Source organism: Macadamia integrifolia, chromosome 3 (assembly GCF_013358625.1).
Source record: "Macadamia integrifolia cultivar HAES 741 chromosome 3, SCU_Mint_v3, whole genome shotgun sequence".
Lineage (NCBI taxonomy): Eukaryota > Viridiplantae > Streptophyta > Magnoliopsida > Proteales > Proteaceae > Macadamia > Macadamia integrifolia.
The window spans coordinates 36,315,791-36,336,189 of NC_056559.1; the positions used below are offsets into that span (position 1 = coordinate 36,315,791).

At 37.4% G+C, this 20,399-nt stretch overlaps 2 protein-coding genes across 3 annotated transcripts in view; both read left to right on the forward strand.

Annotated features, from left to right (window-relative positions):
- The window catches only part of LOC122072908 (BTB/POZ domain-containing protein At2g13690-like), a 4,635-nt gene extending 2,078 nt beyond the window's left edge, over nt 1–2,557 (forward strand). Inside the window, exons 2-3 of the mRNA XM_042637345.1 lie at nt 1,313–2,244; nt 2,375–2,557. Coding sequence (XP_042493279.1) covers nt 1,313–2,244; nt 2,375–2,381 — 939 coding nt within the window. The 3' untranslated portion in view covers nt 2,382–2,557. The remainder of the gene's footprint in view (nt 1–1,312; nt 2,245–2,374) is intronic.
- A 10,504-nt stretch (nt 2,558–13,061) lies between these two features.
- Nucleotides 13,062–20,399, forward strand: part of LOC122073015 (transcriptional corepressor SEUSS-like) — a 20,947-nt gene continuing 13,609 nt past the window's right edge. Inside the window, exons 1-7 of one of the 2 annotated variants that reach the window (XM_042637495.1) lie at nt 13,062–13,409; nt 13,930–15,515; nt 15,606–15,725; nt 16,041–16,089; nt 16,328–16,542; nt 16,640–16,708; nt 19,856–19,953. In XM_042637495.1, the coding sequence (XP_042493429.1) occupies nt 14,439–15,515; nt 15,606–15,725; nt 16,041–16,089; nt 16,328–16,542; nt 16,640–16,708; nt 19,856–19,953 (1,628 nt within the window). In that variant the 5' untranslated portion in view covers nt 13,062–13,409; nt 13,930–14,438. The remainder of the gene's footprint in view (nt 13,410–13,929; nt 15,516–15,605; nt 15,726–16,040; nt 16,090–16,327; nt 16,543–16,639; nt 16,709–19,855; nt 19,954–20,399) is intronic. The other variant, XM_042637496.1, reaches the window with a different exon arrangement.

Here is a 20,399-nt window from a genome sequence, read left to right on the forward strand (position 1 = left end):
GTGGGTGGGGTTGTGAATATAATCTTAATTTATTTTTTCCTGGATTTTTATTGTGAGCTGGAATGGTAAAACCTTTAGATGTTAAAGTCCGACCTGGGATGGAATCTGGAATTCATCTACTAAGTACTAACAACAAAGTGCACTCTTACATAAGGCATGTTAATAATGTACCACTTTCCTCTTATGGAAAAATAGAAGCGTGTGATTCTCTCTCACCACAGGGTGGGGCAAGGCTTGAAGTTTCCATCTACAACCAACTCTATGAACCATGAAAATCAACAGAGTTACAGTATAAGTGACTGAAATTAAACTTGCAAGTCAGACGGTCAGTGCTATCATACTACAAATTATTGAAGCAACTAGTCATTAGTATCATAGCTTTAGTTTTAGGAAACAAGATCTTTGAAATGCACCCATCCTGTGAAGCATAACAGGAGTCATGGGTAAGTAACCCTGTGGAAAGAAACCTTTTCCGCTGCCAACACACCATAGGTAGTAGTAATATTTACACCAAAGGCTAAGAGAAGAGAAAGGCAACTAGAGGACATATTCTAGCTCTCATGGGTGAACTATCAGTTAAGAAAAAATATCATCAATTGAAAGCAATAAGTGTTCCTCTTCGTAATAGAGCCTGTTGCTAAATGACTTCCATAAAAGTACTGTAATGCAGCAATGAACTCAACAATAAAGAACTTGTGCAAGCATATGCACAAATTGATGTTTTCACCCATATATTCTAAGTTTTTTACAAACAAGTCGAAACCTACTCTACGATTCCTTTCATCTTCAATGCATCACTTATTTGCAATTTTTTTAAGTTGTTTTGCATAATTGTGCATCACAATGACCTCGCCTTCTAAGGCATTGTGCTTGAAAGCTTAAGATGAAGAGAGGTGGGATGGTTTCCTAACAAGGTTGGTTGAGATAGAGTAGTTTCTTAACTTGGGTTTTTTTGGTTTATTGGAACTGAAAACTCCAAAAATTAGAATTCTCGATTCAAATCTTTCGAACATTCTTAAAAAAAAAAAAAAAAAAAATTAAAAAATTGAGCATTAAGGGCTTGGAAGTAAACCAACTTCTTGTTCTATTAGGGTTTCATTGATTTCGACTACGTTATAGGAGTCTAATATTTAGGTTTTCAGAATTCATCTTTTGCACTTTATATTGTTTAAATTAATATAATTTCTTTCTGAGGCATGGCCTTTTTAATTTGACTCTTTTCTAGTGTAGTGTATTAATGCAATTTTTGTAGTTCTTATCTTCTATAGAAGCATTGTTGACTCATGAGCTCCCTTCTCTTATTACTCATCAGGTGTCAGTGGGTATCATGTTTACCAAAGGAGTATGCTCTTGTTTGAAATACCTTGAAGCTGTTCCTTGGACTGAGAATGAAGAGGAGAAGCTCAAGGTACTTTTCACCAGATTTACATTTGATGATGCAACAGCTAGAGATGTGCTGGCGAGGCTTTATTCACCACATGTAAACAACTCCCAGCAATATTTGGCCATGCAGATGGTTTGGTCAATCACCAGTGGTGCCAATGCTAATGCAAGGAGTGATCTCAAGTTCTTGGTCAAGGGTCTACTATCAAAGAGTTCGAACTATGACAAGGACTCCATTAGTCTTGACAAGGAGGATATCTATGTCGTTTTTCAATCATGTCTGGGTTCATTGCTCCGCCTCTTTGAGGAGGCCTGTGACTCTGTTACTGAGGAGAGATTGACAGAAAAAGATATGGGTAGGCCGTTAGTCCAGCGGATTTCCAATCAAGTTGACAACATCAATTGGCTTCTAGAGATACTGCTGGATCGGCAAATGGCTGAAGATTTTGTCAGTACATGGGCCGACCAAATACAGCTGGTGAGGATGCATGATAAGGCATCTCCAATTGTTAGGTATGAGCTCAGTCGGATTTCGGCTTGCATATTCATTGCATTAGGGAGAGGGAAATTGCATTGCCAGTCCGAGGTAAGGTGTAGGGTTCTTCAGGTATGGTTTGGGCCGATGCTGGTGGACTTTGGTTGGCTGCAGAGGTGCAGGAAGGGGCTTGATATGAACGAGTTGGAGGAAGCCATGGGTCATGCGCTTCTGACCCTCCCCTTGAAGCAGCAACACTCTCTGTTCATGGAATGGCTTCGCTGTTTCTCTAGTTATGGCACAGAGTGTCCTAATCTCAGCATAGCATTTCAAATCTGGTGGCGCAGGGCCTTGAGGGCCCCTGAGACTCGAACCAATAAATCACGGTAGCCATTTCTGCTCACCTCTCGTGTTTACACCGTGGTGTATGTGTATCTAGTAGCTTAATTAAGGAGTTAAGGGTATCTAGAATATATGGAAGTCAATAACGCAGATCAACTGTGTATTGTGCTTCAGGGCCTGAAAGCAATCCGGAACTGAATCATAATAATGCAGATCAATTATGTAGACTGCTTCATTGCCTAAAGAACCATCAATTCATGTATCTATTGCCTCTCCAACTTAGCACATAAGCTTGTGACTTTGTGAGCTGCTCTGCATGGAGTAATTATGTCATCAAGGTGGGCTACCTATCCATAATTGATGTCTGCAAATGCGATATTGGTGTTGCATTTTACCCTTTATTCCCCTTTAATTTATATTTGGGATAAGCTTGTTTCCGTGAGCTCTCCCTGTGCCACAGACATATGGGCATGAAATGACCACCTGCCCTTCCTCGGGCACACCCTATGTTTGGGGTAGGGGGAGTTTTCGGACAGAAAACACCTGCCCTTCATAGTTTTAGGCTGTTTCCCGCTGTTTCCCAAGAGGGTAGCTTACACACGAGAGAGACGTAAGGAATCCAACAGCCAAGAATACCTATATCACTCATCCACGTGACAAAATATTGGATGTGATCCTATGAAAATCATCACCCGTGTGCGTGAAGAAATCCTTTTCCTATACTGTTAATTTTTTCCGAAGATTTTCATGACTCTATGAATGAACTCATGCTCTTGGATGCGTCATGGCTTCAAATGGTGTTCCTCATGAAGTCATGATTCTTATTGTGTTTTTTATTTTTTATTTTTTTCAAGTGAGAATAGGACGGAAACTCTACTACTCATGCTATTGGAAGATGAATAGGCATAGCTACCATAGTTTTAGTTCATGGTATCGGATCAGGGATACCAAATAACTAAAATTTCAGAAAAGAGCACCTTTTGCCCAATACCAGCTATATGTATTGGTGTTGTATTGATATTGATCACAGCCGATACCAATACGACTGATTTGATACGGATACCTAAATTTATGGGCATTCTAGGTGCCTGGTTAACTGCCTTAAAACCGGACTCTTCATACCAAGTTATGTTTAGAAGAAAATTAAGATGGGCACAAAAAATACAACAGTGATTGTTCCTGATGGACAAGTTTATTGGAGAAACGCAACCCTAAAACAATGCAGAAGATAATGGAAAAACAAGAATAAATAATACACAAAGATTTACGAGGTTTGGCAAGATTGTCTACGTCTCCAGTGAGATGAGATCCTGCTTCACTATTAATGGAGAATAGAGTTGCTGCGCTCGTCCTCACACCTCTCAGTGTTGCTTGCATTACAGAGAAAGAAACCCTCGCTACAAATATATAGCACAAAACCCTAATCCAAAAAGTACACAATTGCCCTCAAATAAAAAATTCAAACCAGGTGTTGCGCCTCCCTACACCCCCTGCTATGCAAGGAGGCCTCCTGCCCCCTTGCAACCCCCACGGCCTGCTAACCGGCTAGCGGGGTCGCCGTCCTGCCTGTCGAGGCGCTACATCAGTACTCCCTAAATTAAACTACGATGGAATACAAGATATCGTACACCAAAAGTTATAAGTATATGTATGGGAGGCCATATCAGTCCAAGGTCATACAGAATTTCAAAGAAGACAATGTATCGGCCGATGCCAGTGATTAGTATTGGTATCGGTCTTTGGCAGCCGATATGTATTATCCGATGCAATACCATACCGATGATACCTTCATCCATTCTAACAGAAGCTTTGATGTAGTAACTAACATGGCAAGTTGGAGTGCATTACTGACAACTCTTTTGCAGTATTGATTAGGGGTGCAACAGGGCTGGGTTGGGCTAGGTTTCTTAAAACCCTAGCCCAACACTGAGTCCCCATAACTGGGCCCAAACCCGCCCTAGCCTTGACTCAGGGCTGCAAAACTTTAACCTTGACCCTACGCTTCAGGGTTCAGCCCAACCCTTACCCACCCTGATTGGCTCTGATTTTTCAGGGTCGGGCCAGGATGATCCTGACCCTGACCTGATTGACCCTAACCTTGGTTTGCCATCAAGGGCTGGGTATACCCTGACCCTAACCCTGACCCTACCCCTGCAAAATATGAAATAACTTAAAAATAAAAAATATTCATAACAAAGAAGAGATAAAAAAATACAAAGCTACAAATTTCATGGTAAAAAAAGCAAGAGAGGTCTTTTTTTTGGTAAAAAAATCAAGAGAGAATGGTGAGAAGATATATTAGGAGTTTTGAGGTGTCAATGACACAATGTCAAACAATATATAAAATTAGGTTAAATTTAGGGTTAACTTCAGGGTCACAACCAGGGTCAACATCATGGGCAAAAATCAGGGCCGGATTTAGGGTGGGTTCGGCGGACCAAAGACATCAACCCTTACCTGCCTTGACCCTGACTCAGGGTCAAAAATTTCAGTGTCGGGCCGACCCTCAGGGCCAAAATTTTTGGATCGGTACATGTTCAGGATCAAGGCGGGCCAAGGGCAACTTCGGGCCATCAAGGCCAAACTTGCACCCCTAGAATTGATGCATACCAGTTACTAAATGCAATCAAGGATTGTAATGTTGTTATATCTCTTGGTATCTGATCATCTCATATCAGGTATGGCTGCCACTATGCTGGGTGGCATAGAGAAGGGTAATGGTGAAAACCTACTCAAAGGTAGGACCACCAGCCCAAGCCCATCCCAACTTTTTTTTTTCTAAAGTCTTTGAGATACCAATACTTGATCCACGGTTTCTAAGTTACAACATAAGATTTGATCATTGAGACAGCTGAAACTGGTAGGGATATAAACTGATAGAATTTGAATGGAATATAACATTTAGGCATCCTCATCCAAATAGAGGATAGACCTTTGTGTAATAATAAGATTGTTCTATTGTGACTTAATGGTTGCGATTTGAAATTGAAAAATAACCTTTTTACCTGGATACGGTACCCGTACTCAGAATTCTGTGGTATTATTGAAAGTTTGTAAAAGTCCTATGCAAATGGGAATAAAATAAGGAAAATAAACATAGAAAGGCTATGCAGTAGGATATCGATGGGAGTTTAGGTGTTAGCTGTTTATTGATTCAACCTATCTAGTTATCTACATGTGTGATTCCCCATTTCCCGACCAATGTAATTACTGTTACCCTTGAAAGACCTGTGTCATCAAATTGAATCGTACAACATTAAAAAAAGATATAGTTGTGATAAGATGACCCCTAGAGGGACGAAAAATTCATTCTTCCAATACTTGAAAAAGCAATGCAGAACACTAGGGCCCCGTTTGATAACGTTTCTTCCGTTTCTATTTCAAGAAACGGCTGAAACATAAATTTCCGTTTCTAGAAACAGGAACGGAATTGAAGGTGTTTGATAAGTCATGTTTTTAGAAGTTGATAATAACCAGTGAAAAAATGGTCACAAGTCGTTTCCAGAAACGGCGAAACAAGTTGAACTTGTTTCGCCTGGGTCGTTTCTTGAATCATAAATAAGTAGAAATTTCTATTTCTATTTTTGAAAATAAGTGAAACGAAACAGTTTTATCAAATGCTTTTTGCTCTGTTTTTGCTGTTTCTAGAAACAGAAACGACAGAAACGCGTTTCTTGAAATGTTATCAAACGGGCCCTAGAGCTACGAGAGGGTTTTGCTGGCATGATTAAGAGGACGATAGTTTCTTTTAATCCTATGCCCTGTGTCTAAAAAAGGAAACATGCTAGACTCTTTTGTGATGATCCAACTATTGAACTGCATACAGGATAATATGTCATTATGCTTTGGGGGGTGTTGTACGTATATAAGTGTGTTGATAGTCTAAATTGTCAATAGTGAGCGATGAGTTGTAGTGAACATCTAACGTTGGAATGGCCATAAACTAATCTAGGTGGAGATTTATATGGTCGAGATTGGGTTAGGATAGATCTTGACTGAATCCTTGGGTTAAGCCCAATCCAATCCTACCAGATGAATTAAGAAGGCATACCCATTGCACAAGGATCTCATCACTATGGGATTGGGGAGGGTTAGAATGTGCGCAGTTTTACCTTCGCTTCCCAAGGAGGTCCTACCCAATGATTAAGTATCATAAATTTTTATTTGACATATACCATTGATTTAATATATTAAATATATGTGAAAAATAATTATGTCCGAGAACATAGCATATGTCAGTACTTTCATGTTTCTATTTAATATGAAACTCCAAATCCTACTCTAAGCATATACCTTCTATGTATTACTTTACACCCTCTTGATAACCCATGTATTGGCATGAAGCTCTATTAATCTATTTGAACTTCTAAGGTAACTTTGTTTGGGCTTAACATGCAAGCAAGGGATTTTAAAGTGTATTTATCAATAATTTGAATCCTATCTAACTTACCATATGACAAATATATGGACCTTACGAAAGCCATTTTAGATATGCCAATGAGAAATTATTGTAGCTCATAAACAAAGTGTACTCCGGATATTCCTTTCATCCATTGGAGGACAGAAAATCATCCTACCATGGATAGCTAAGTATTTTAAATATATTTTGGAGAGAAAAATAGATTTGCTAATTATATTCGAATGTGAGGATGGACGGTAGGGATTTGGTACGTAGTGGAACACACATCTTGAACCAAAAGTGGGCCCTCTCTATTTAGTGAGAAATCAATAGCATACACTTCTCAAAACGCATGCGAACCCTAACCGCTACCACGCTTCAACACATTAAATAAGATATTGATACTTCCCATTATGTGAAAAAAACAGTTTTTTCTGTCTACTTAGATAGAATAAAAGGGAGGGAATACTACGGTATTGTGCAGGTAGCACACATTGCAAATCTCTTCCCATACATGAAGGGTTTCACACACCATTTGGTGACAACACGTTCTTTTAATTCCTTTCATAACTACCCTTTTATGGAACCATTAGGCTATGTCTGGTAATCAAGAAAAAAAAAATGAAATGGTGATAATATTTTTATTTTTATTTTTTATTTTTTTCTCTTGGCTATCAAATACAACTGTAGAGTGTTGAGGAACATTTGTAGAAGAAAAAGGATACGTCTTCACAAATTGTACATGAAGAGATTACACTTCACGTAGGAAGAGCTGATCCAGAGTTCCAGACTCTTGGATCCCCATAATGTTTGAGATAATAGAAATGTGTTAGATATGACATGCTTGCCATGTCACTCATTAAAGTAATAAATAAATAAATAAATAAATAAATAAAAAATATATATATATATATATATATAATTAGTATTTAAAACCCTTTTGAAGATACCAAATGGGATGGTTATTTTTTATTAATAAAAAAAGATAAGTATTTACAACCAAACAAAAAAAAAAAAAGGCGATGGTTATGAATAATTGGGACAATTGTTTACTGCTTTCAATCATAAGGGGTTAATCTTAGAACCATGTCATATATTAAATAGTTTCAAAATTAGGATCTAGTCTAATTTGATAATGGGATGGTGTGGTTATAACTTAAAGGTTATTACGACATAATTCGAAAGATCTTGAAGGTCTCAAACACTCAAATATAAGTGTTTCTTTGACGTATAACTCATAGTTTATATATATATATATATATAAGTATTTAAAACCCTTTTGAAGATACCAAACGGGATGGTTATTTTTTATTAATAAAAAAAGATAAATATTTACAACCAAACAAAAAACGGGCGATGGTTATGAGTAATTGGGACAATTGTTTACTGTATAAGGGGTTAATCTTAGAACCATGTCATATACTAAATGGTTTCAAAATTAGGATCTAGGCCAATTTAATAATGGGATGGTGCGGTTCTAACTTAAAGATTATTACAAGATCTTGAAAATCTTGTGGTTCTAACATATTCCTTTGACATATAATTCATAGATTTTTTGTTTTTAAATTGTAATTACGATATAATCCTTATATAAGTTATAGCTATCAAGTATTAATTACCAACCTTAAATAAGTAAAATATACATCTTAAACTGTTCAAATGGTTCTACTTCTAACTGGTTCCGTATTAGTCTTTCTAATTCGAACACAAATTGAAACCCGTCTTAAAATCATCCATTACCTTCAACAATTGTTCTAAAAATCAACTCTTGGAATAATTCCACTTAGTAACAACTAACAAATACCAACAGTATAAGAAAGGTCAGTTCCAAGTTTTAACTGATTCAATCTAGAATGATTATAGATTCAAGATTCCAATCCCAAATTAACAGTCTTATCCTTTTGACTTCCGTCACCGTATCTCCTCAAACTGCCCATGCAAGTAGTACAAAAAATATGTATATATATATATATATATTTTTTTTTTCTTATATTAAAATGAATGTATATATTAGGATTAATGTCCACTTGGACGCATTGATTTGATTTATAAGGGAGAGGCTGGCTTAGAGTGGACCACAGTGGTCAAGGGGCAACTTGGTCAATGGTGTTAGCCTGTCATTCAATTCTAACACGTGGAAATTAATCTTCAGAAGAGTTAGATGTGCCTATCTAATGTTTCCACTTGGCAATCCAACTGGCAGAGATCCCTACCAATGTTACACATACATCTATTACAACTGACTTTTTTTTTTCTAAACTATTAGAACTGACGTGGAAAAGGGTATAATTCTCATGTAACGAACCAAAACCCTGTCCCATCTATGGTCTGTACCACCGATAACGACTTCAGTCTAGGTAACATAATTGGAAGGCACTTAAAGAAGCCGACGCAAACGATCCAGATCTAATGCATAAATGTTTACTTGGACAAGTCAAACAGTTGGCCTATGATTTATCGTGACTCGCGACATACCCAGTCGGAACTCAACTGTAATTTAGATTATGGGGCAAGAGAAACTGAGAATCTTCTTCTTATAGGGGACCATTTTACTAACGGAGTAACGGTAGATGGCCGTTAACGAACGTAACACGTGACCCAAAGCCATGTCATGAGCTACCATGCATCATGCATGCTTAGTTTTGTAGCATTTGATTGATGTCTTTTCCATATGCACATGATAATGACTCCATGGATGGATGCATGACGCCATGACCTGGGAGTAAGTGATGACAGGATTGGGAATGTTTATCCAGGTTAGGGTTTTCTATGTCCGGCATCTTTAACCTTTCGATGACGTCACTTGATAAAAAGGCCAAAGTTTCTAAAATTACAGGAATACTCTATCTTAATTACTATTTCTCAATTGAAAGTTTTCTTAAATTACAGAAATTCTCTATCTTAATTACTATAATACCCTTCATTAATTTGTTTTTCTCCTTGAAAGTAGTTCTCCGGGCCACGGGGCTGGCATTGGGTACTCTAGGTCGCTGCCCTCCAATTAATTTAGGACCAATTACTATCATTCCTGTACATATGGCCTATATTCACATCTCCCTTGTGTTTATAGTTGTTTTTTATATTTAAATTTTTAAGGAATCGTTGTTGCAACCATGTTTGGTCACCGTGTTCGTCCTCGTCATGCTGTCGCCCAACAACAACTTGCTTAGGGGTGTCAAACGGTGTAGTTTTGGTTATTCGGTTCAATTTTGGTTCGGTTTACATTTTGATAAGGTGAAACTAAAACCGCATCGAATAAGAATAAGGTAAAATCATAATCGTTTTCATCTAGTTTCGGTTTTAGCAGTTTTTAATCTGTTTTTGTTATTCGGTTCACAACCGGTTTATATGGGGTTAATAGTATCGTTTTAGAAAATGGTTTGCATCCTACAACTAGTGTAAATTCTACATATATTAAATTTTCTAAAGAGTTAAGACAATATACATTTATTTTGCCATGGACAATATACTTTATATGTAAAAGATTACACATATTATAGTTAATTAACTATGATCCAAGAAATTAGAAAATCAAAAAGCGTGATTATGTGAAAGTGAAGCTCTCCTCTTTGCTAGTACTTTGCCATTTTTTTTTCTCCCCTTTTTTCGTAGAGACCCATCGAATTTCAAAATACTTTAAGTCTTTAATACTATGTGTCAGTTAACCATTGGTTTTCTGGTTCGGTTTGGTTTCGAACCAAAATTATGGACTATAAAACCAAAATCGGATCAATTTACTATGGTGTGGTTCGGTTCGATTATAAACGATCAGTTTTGGTTCCGATAAATGGTTTCGGTTATATATTGACACCCTTAACCCTGCTATTCCCGCCGAGGAATAGTATGATCACTGGTTGTTTAGCTCTGTGGAGGAGCAAGATCACCGATTGTTTAGCTTTGTGGAGGAGCAAGATCACTGGGAGAAGTTTGTGTACTGGAATGTCGATCCTGGAAAATATGTGAGGACAATGGACTTTCAACGGTTTCGCATTAAATTAGGACCAATTACTATCATTCCTTTACATATGGCCTATATTCACTGATGCTTCCTTGTGTCTATGGTGGTTTTTTATACTTTTTTATACTTAAATTTTTACCTCTCCTCGAGTTGGATTCTTCTTCGTCATACGTAATTATTCCATTACATTTCACACTGAGAATGGTTGTGATATAGGGTTGAGGTGATTACTCATAGGAAAAGTCTTTTTTTTTTTAGGAGGGGATGTAGATAACAACCATGGACTTTTTATCCACCACAGCTCATCAACTACGCTAGGTAGTTGTTGTTAACACAAGAAAAGTCCTGACTCCTCTTCTACCCTGATGTGTTAAAAATTACCCTGCCAATTTATCCTTTACTCAACATCATCATCTTCATCTCTCATGTGGCCTTTCTCATCCTTTAACAGATAATCGCTCATCGTTTATCTTTCTCTATCACTATATGCATCGAAACTATTTTAGCTTAATCAGAAGATTTAGGAGATGAAGCCAACGATGGTAGCTTGTGGCGTGTTCATCAAATCTTCATCAATATGTGTTTAGATTTCGATACTTTAAAAATGATGAAATTTGAAGTAAAAAAATTTTCTGTTTTAGTACATTAAATTTTCAATTAGAAGAAGAATAAGATGATGAAGAATAAAAGACTTTGAACCCTCTTTCACTCGCCATATCTCCGATTGCTAGTTCCTCAAAATGGTAAACTCTTCGAAGTTGAAGTTGAAGTCGAAGTTGAAGTTGAAGTCGAAGTTGAAGTCGAAGTCGAAGTTGAAGTCGAGGTGAGAAACTTGAAATACCATATATTTTCTTTCGTTGTGGTCAATGTGGATCTTCTTCAACAACCCCAGTAATAAAGAGATACCAAAGGGGAAAGAATCATACACAAAATAGGAGAAACAAAAGAAGAGAGATAAAATAGGAGAAAGAGAGTGACACAAATCCTTTGCTGGTGCTTCTCTAACTTCCAATCCTAATCTTGACATCGGTACCACTTGCGTATATAATACTCTACTTAAACTTTATTAAACATTAGCTTCATAACCCTTTTTAAACATCACGGCTTAAAATGTCTTTTCAAGCGATTACATATAATTTTCTTTTCGATCATTTACATAGAATCAACTGATCATCCATATGGTGAATCATAAACGTTTATTCTTTTGATTGCATATGTTGAATAAATAAAAGGAATACCACTTGCCAAGCACGTGCTTTGAAATGTGGCTACAGCTTAATAAACCAATGGTCTGGCTAATATTTTATGCCCTAGGGTCCGTAAATTTTATTCCACAACAGTGGTTGATTCAATGAAAAAATATGTTATTGATACTAATTCAAAATGCTAACCTCACAAACGACCTCACACGATTCATTTAATTAAACATGTTGCGTGGTGTTTCAAAGGGGTGACAAAAGTTAGTCTTGGTCTTGCAAAAGCGTTGTTTGTCGTACGGGGGCTTGTCTTGGAGACTATGATCACTACCATGGAGTACCATTTTTCTTTTATAAAAAAAAGAAGACAAAAGTTAGTCTGCGATAATGGACTTAATTTAAATTGTGCGATTGAAACTCGATATCGGTTAGATTAATTATTAAACGTGTTAGGTTCAAACATCGATTGATTAATAATTGAACTTCTCAATGCAAAGTGGTGGTCTAAGATTTCTCCAACAAGGATGGATCTAATATTGTGACCAATTAATAATCGACATTTTTAAGCATGATTAATATGTTTATGCCTTATTATAACCTATTTATGGCTTGATTATAATACGATTAATCAATTAACCCGATTATTAGCCCGTATATAGACCGATAAGTCATTTGATTGATCAAATGATGGGAAACGTAGTTATACCTTGGTCTTTGAGCTTAATTATCAAAATGGATGAAAACGGTGTGAAACCTAGGACCGATTAAGCTTGATCGAATTGATTAGACGCGTATCATTGACCAATTGACATCCTAGGATATACTATGATTTCAAGTATTGATATCGAATTGATTGTATCAATTAATCTGGATCAATATCAGCAACCATCGATTCCAATACCTGATTAATCCGGCATCGATGTAAAGGTATGTAAAGCGTTTTTACATATATTAGAGGAAGAACGTTATTTCCACCAAAATTCCCTCTATTAGCACGTGTGAACACCGGGAACCGCGGGGCGAGTGCACCAAACTCGCTGGAGAAGCGATTGTAACGACGGATGAGCATTTTATATTTTGTCCAGAGGCGGTGGTTAGATGGGCATATGATGCTCATCACCGTTACCATATCATCATCGATGATGTGTGGTATATTGATGCCATGAAGTCATGGATGGCGCAGGTGGCAATGAGAGAGAGAGAGAGAGAGAGAGAGAGAGAGAGAGAGAGAGAGAGAGAGAGAGAGAGAGAGAAGAGGAAGAAGATTTGACTTATTTGGAAAAAAGATTGTAAATAAGGAATGAAGCAAATTCAATCCGATCAAAAGTATCTTTGACGTCCGCAAGGACTCGTCGCACACAGTGGAACAGAAGACAAAAGAAGGAGAGAGAGAAGGTCTCAGAGCTGGATTGGATACAGAGCCATAGATGGAGAGAGAACACTATTTCAATGAAGAAGGATATATAGAACAAGAAGAATAAGAAGAAAGTACCCTAGAAAAAGGAAAAAGAAAAAAATTAATATTTTTAAAGTTACTGAAGAAGCCGAAGAAGAAGACAGATGGAAGAATAATTTTGATATTTCAGGAAATTGTTTGTGGCTCCGTTTGATCGAAATATTCGGGCTTCAGACTGTCAGTGCTGAATTTCAACTCCTGTAAGTGTGGTTTCATATCTTTAGGGTTTAGTCTTTCTTTTTATTCGTTGAGTTTCATTTTGACTTTAAAACCCTAGAGATTTCACTTGGACAAAGTTCAAGATCGTTGATTTCAGCTGCGATTTCTTGAATTTGGTCTTGATCAAGGGGTTCTCGAGTCATGTTGTTGTTTCTTTAATGTTTGAGAAATCAGGGTACACTTTCTAGTGTTTGAATATGTTAAGGCGATGTTTAGTTTTAGTATTTTCTTCCAATTTTCTTGCGAAGATCGCATTATAACCTTTGGGTCTTGAAAAAGAAGTCTCCTTTGCTTAATTCGTTATTTCCCTTCGGTTTTGGGAAAAAAATTTCCCATTACGGCCTTACTTGGCGGTTTCAGCTGGTTGAACAAGGTTGGGACGGTTTGTATTTATCAAGTTTAATTTAATTAAAATGCTTTTAGAAGTTATAATATCAAGTATAGTTTTATTTTTTCCACTATTGATCATTGTGATGGTTTTCTTTTGGTTTTTTGTGATAGACGAGAGTACCGGGGTTGGGGTTTCCTCAGGTGCTACATTTGATGTGGAAGACTGTGCTTCTTTAGATGGTCTTCGGAAGCGAGAATGCATTTTTTGTTGTGTCACGGAATTTTAGTGATCCAAGGATTTTTAAATAGCAGAGACTTGAGCCATTGCTGGCTAGTATATGTTCCTTCTGAAAACTAGTGGAATGCAAGAATGTTCAGAATCGAAGCTTGTTGCCTGATTTTAGTTTTCCTTTTTCTTCCTTTGGTGTTCATCACTGCTACACAGCATTTTTTTAGAAAGAGAACTTTTTCACTTCGTTGGGTACAAATGAGAACTCTCTGGTCTCGAGCTCTAGATTTAAGAGTAATACATCTGCTGGGTTGAGTGAGATCCATTAATCTGAGCCTTGTTGTTTGGTGCTGCTTCTTTGGATCTCGTGGTGTTTAGTTTGTATTTCATGCTGTTATAGTTAAATTCTTTCAACTTTAGCTTATAGCCCGTAGTTTGTGCTATTGGAAAGATGGTGCCCTCGGGGCCTCCGACTCCTGTCGGTGGTGCCCAATCCGTCTCGCCTTCACTCATGCGATCAAACTCTGGCCTTTTGGGAGCGCAAGGTGGTGCGATTCCTTCACAGACAGGGTTTCCTTCACTTGTCTCTCCGCGTACTCAATATAATAGCATAAACTTGCTTGGTAACATGCCCAATGTTTCCTCTATCCTCAACCAATCTTTTGGGAATGGTGGGTCGAACTCTGGCCTTTCTGGTTCGGGGAGTATCCAACGTGGTGGGGTTGATACAGGGGCTGAGTCTGATCCACTGTCTATTGCCGGTAATGGAATGAACTTCACTTCTTCACCTCTGTCATTTGCACCACCAAACACTGGGAACATTGGCTCAACTGGTCAAGGTCAGGGGCAGCAATTCTCAAACCCATCTGGGAACCAGCTGGCACCTGAACAGCAGCAATCTCAGCATCTTGAGCAGCAAAACTTCCAGCATGGTCAGCATTCATTGCAGCAGTTCTCTGTTCCTCACAGCCACCAGCAGCAACAACAACAGCAGCAGCAACAGCAGCAGCAGCAGCAATTTCAGCCAATTCGGGGAGGTTTGGGGAGCATTGGGCCTGTTAAATTGGAGCAACAGATGACCAACGACCAAAATGGGCAGCAGCAACATTTGCAGTCCTTGCGGAGTCTGGGTCAAGTGAAATTGGAACCTCAACAAATCCAGACCTTGAGAAATTTAGGGCCTGTCAAACTGGAACAACAACATTCAGATCAGTCATTGTTTCTTCAGCAACAACAGCAGCAGCATCAATACCTCCAAATGACCAGGCAGTCTTCTCAGGCGGCTGCTGCTGCTCAGATTAATCTGCAGCTACAACAGCAGCGTATCCTGCAGCTACAACAGCAGCAGCAGCAGCAGCAGCAGCAACAGCAACTCTTGAAGGGACTTCCTCAGCAGCGGTCTCAGTTGCCGCAGCAGTTTCAACAGCAGAGTTTGCCTGTGAGATCTCCAGTTAAACCTACCTATGAACCTGGGACATGTGCGCGGCGTTTGACACACTATATGTATCACCAACAACACAGGCCTGCTGTGAGATCTCATTTGAGTTGAAATTTTTTTTTTCACGTATTGCATGATTCTTTTATGACTTCTGTCTTCTTAAGGTCATCTTTAATGCAGGACAATAATATTGAGTTCTGGAGGAAATTTGTTGCTGAGTACTTTGCTCCCAATGCCAAAAAGAGGTGGTGTGTCTCTCTGTATGGAAATGGTCGGCAAACAACTGGTGTTTTCCCTCAGGTTTGTTGCTGGAGAAAACCTATCTCCTTGTTGATGTTTTGCCTCATTGGGGAGATTGAATCTAGGTAGTCTGGTTGTGGGGGATTCTGCTACCCATAATATTAGGTCGTCCTCCATCATGTGTACCTATTATGGGCTCTTTCAATATTGGACCAAGAGGGTGATTGTCTGATTTGTTTGATGAAATTTCCAAATTATATTTGTTATGTAGTTAATGCTTGTTCACGTACTAATACAAAGTGTCAAATGGATTATGTCTCCTCTTTTAGTTATTTATATGGACATAAGAATGATGCTTTAATGTAATTTTTGCAGGATGTATGGCACTGTGAAATATGCAATCGCAAGCCTGGTCGGGGTTTTGGTATGTTTTAGTTTTCTTGGTCTTGAAAATTTTTAGTGCTGGCATTTTGTTTTTCAGTGTGCCATTAGTGTTATCCCCATTCTCATAATCACGCTTGTCACTTGTTGACATTATAGATTAGTTCTGGCAAGATTGTTCTTCACTTTTATATATTCTATTTGATATTTACCCTCTTCTGAAACAAGATTGTTCTTCACTGTTATAAATTCTATTTGATATTTACCCTCTATGGTTTCAGAAGCGACGGTTGAAGTTTTACCCAGGCTTTGCAAAATCAAGTATGATAGTGGTACTTTGGAAGAACTTCTCTATGTTGATATGCCACGTGAATATCAGAATGCAGCAGGGCAAATAGTCCTAGACTATGCAAAAGCAATACAGGAAAGTGTATTTGAGCAACTGCGTGTAGTTCGTGATGGTCAGCTAAGAATTGTTTTTTCACCTGATCTAAAGGTTAGTGTGTAGTTAGTTGGTTTTGTATAAAAGTAGCTCTTGACTCCTGTAGTGTTACTGAGTGCATTTTCTTTTGCGTGTGAACTTCCTCTGCTAGATTTGTTCTTGGGAGTTTTGTGCTCGGCGTCATGAGGAGCTCATTCCTCGAAGGTTGATCATTCCTCAGGTAAGCAATTAGAAAATAGATCCATTGTATAATTGAATGCCTGATTGCTTTGTTTCTGTCATGACTTGTGCACCAGCAATATGATCTCTGAATGATTTTGCATATTTAACTTGTCTTGCTCAAGAAATGAATGAGATTTTCACTTGTTCTTTCTTTGTGGTTGACTATGTTACTCATTTAATAAGTAGATGAAAAGTGAATGAGTAATTAGGTAATAGAATATCTTATACCTTTACTTATCTGCAGTTTCCTTGGAAGGGACTTGATGCAGAATTCCAGGAAGAAGAGGAGGTGGGCCTGTTGTTTTGGGTTTGGTTTAGTTTATTGGGTCTACCGAACCTATGGTTGAAGTTTTGTTTGAGTTAGGCTCAAGTTGAGTGCCCAATGGGTTATATGGGCCATGGGATTAGTATTTTTGGGTTTACTATTGTAATAATGAGCCAATCCTATACGTCCAAACTTTAGGGATTCGAGTCCTATACAGGATTAAGTAGTTAGTTTCTATTTTGGTGTTTAATGTTAGTTCTTTCGGTAGATTTGAAGGAGATTTGCATAGAGGAATATTGTAGAAGATTGAATGAAGATTTGCAAGGGCCCCATGTGATTTCTGTGGAGAGGAGATTATCTAGAAGATTGCTGGAGTATACTTTTTAGATTTACTAGTACTTTAATTTCAAATTTTTTTGTAATGGGTCTTAGTTGTTAGTCAGTAGCTACCAGTAATATTTTCTGTTCTTTTCATTTTTTGCGTTTTAATAACTAGATATAGAAAGTTGTTTATTTATTTTTATAGAGTTGCTATTTTGTTAGCTGTTAGTAGCCAAGACTTACTATTCATGTAACCCACCTTCAATATTATAAATACAACTATACAAGAGAAGGGAGACACTCTCATTGATTAAATTAGGCTATTCAGTTCTAAATTTCTTTTTGTGAGATGCCCTGCTACTGTGGTGATTCAGCAGCAAACCCAAGGTGGTGAAGCCTCCCACAGGCCTTGGTGGTGAAGTCATGTCGTATCCCTTCTTCCCATCATCATTTATTTATTCTTTCATATGCAAAAAAACAGTGTGATAAAATTCTGTTATCAATAATGTTTTGTGCCTATCCCCAATATGTGATCCTGTTGCTTTGAGCTCCCACTGGTTCTTCCTTGGTTTGAGATCAATTTTGCATTAGGACTTGTTTTCATTTTATGTTAAATTGGGCTCTTTATACTTCCTTCTTAATATATAAGTGATGCCTGGAATTTTCTTTCTTTTTGGTTGGTTAACTATATCATTTTATTCCAACTTATTGTGGAATTTGATGGGTCATTTGAATTCTTTGTTTAATTATCTGTGTCTTCATTGAAAATTCAAATTACTTACTTTATTTTTTATCTTGATTCTTATTTATTTATTTATTTTTGCCCCACAAAGCTTTGTTGAATTTTTTGTTCCATGTTTAATATGGTCTGTTTTTGGTATGTCACGTTCCTGAAAAATGATTATTTTTATTCTTCATCTCAATTCGAGTATTTGCTAATCTAAATATTTTATCTTCCTATTCATTCACGTTTCTTTGGCACTCTAAAGATAGGGAGGGGGTTTCCCTGTTATTATGTTTTACCATTCTCTTTATATTCTTCCCCTCTACCTGTTCAATTGCTCTATTTGCTGTCTTGCCTGTATTTGTTTAATCAACTGTGTCATTTCCCATTACTCTAGGGGTTGTCATGGTCATGCTTTATAATGTCTTTGCATGTGCTGAATTGTATGTTACATATTAGACTATAAAAATTATCCCCCACCCCCAAAGAATAAATAGACAATCAGATCTTCCAGTAGCGGTGATGCTCAATGGAAAATTTTGATATCCTGATTGTCTCATCGTAAATTGCTATAGAAAGAGCAATACAATTTATGGGGGATACGAGTACCTTACATTGCCATTGATACTCAATTACTCATGGTAACTTATATGAACTTTGCGTTTCTGTAGTACGTCAAACATTGCCGTTTTCACCCCCCCCCACACACACACACACACAAAAGAAAAAAAAAAAAAAACCTTTTGGGCGGAAGTGGGTGAAAGCTCAAAATTTTGCCAAAATGAGTCGAAATTTCATTGAAATCTTGCTGAAATGAGTTGAAATCTCACTGAAATGAATCAAAATGCTGAAATTACAATCTGAATCTGGTTTCCTATAGAGTCAACCCTTGTTTTGCTTTGAGGCTTCCTGAAACCAAAATAATTTCAAATGATGGTTGAAGCAAAAAATAGAAGGGTATTTGATGGGAAGAGTAGGACTTCTAGTATTTGATGGTTACTTGTACCAGGTTCTTGTAGTCACTTGATGTCCTTTGGTTTAGATCTCTCTCTTTTGGGGGCCAGTTTGTTGTAGGATTATGCTGTTTTGGTTACAGAAAGTAATTAGTTATAGATGCAGAGTGGTGATGATTCCTCATCCGGCACCATTATGTCTAGTTTGGAGCATGTGTATTAGACGTGTTTCATTAACTCTTAAATTCTTGTCATTTCTATCATCCAAGTTGCTAATTGTATTCTACTGTGATTGGCATCTGCATCCACACTTTTCCATTGTGAAAACAATTATGCATATCTCATTTTGACAATTTGATGTGGTGCATGGCTTCTCGTTGTTGCCCTAGCTAGAGCCTTCCTGTTTCTCACAAAAGTGCGCCACTTCCGAGGAACACCTCAGCATGAGGTTCAAAGTGAAACGATGAACGTTCTTGACTCCCTTTTGTACTCCTTTGCATCTTCCATATTTTGGCAGCTAAATTCCTTCGCCCCCTTTCTTTGGGACAATATTACCAGCATTAATTGCATTATTATCTTTTTTTTTCTTTAATTCATAATTTTCATGTTGTATCTGTTTTGGCTTTTTTCACTGGACATTTTGATATATTATGGGAGCTTATATTGGAAGTTGGGCTGTGGCTGCTGCAACAGTGTATTATGGATTTTAGTATTAGCATTTAATTCATAATTTTCATTTTGTATCTGTTTTGGCTTTTTTCACTGGACATTTTGATACATTATGGGAGCTTATATTGGAATTTGGGCTGTGGCTGCTACAACAGTGTATTATGGATTTTAGTATTAGCATTAGCATTGATCATTGTTGTTATATGTGTGCAGGTTAGTCAGCTTGGAGCAGCAGCTCAGAAATACCAGGCTGCTAGCCAAAATGGATCATCCAACCTATCTTCTCAGGATTTACAAAATAACTGCAATATGTAAGTTAATTATTCTCTGTTATATGTTTACTTTTTTAGTGTAGAATCTGAAGATGCATTGATGTCCGGGGTTGCCATTTTACATTAAACATGATTGTTAGTTGTTTCAGTTGATGTGTTTTCTGTGGTAGGTTAGTTATTCTCTCTTTCATGCATGCATGTATGCACATTATTTGTAAAATGTCTATTATAGTTACTTACATATTATTGTATTGTGCTGTTTTAATTTTTTGTTTATTCTTAACAAGAGAATTATTTATTAGTGATTATAATGTAATATTCTGTGAGACCCAGTTTTCTGCCATGAAAAAGTGGCATATGCCTGGTGTTTGAAATGATTATGACCACTGGAACTCATTGTTTAAGGGTTTCGATTGGACCCTGGTTAGGTCTGGTGAGCTCCAGTACAGGGACACCCCACCCCCCACCAAAAAAAAAAAAAAAAA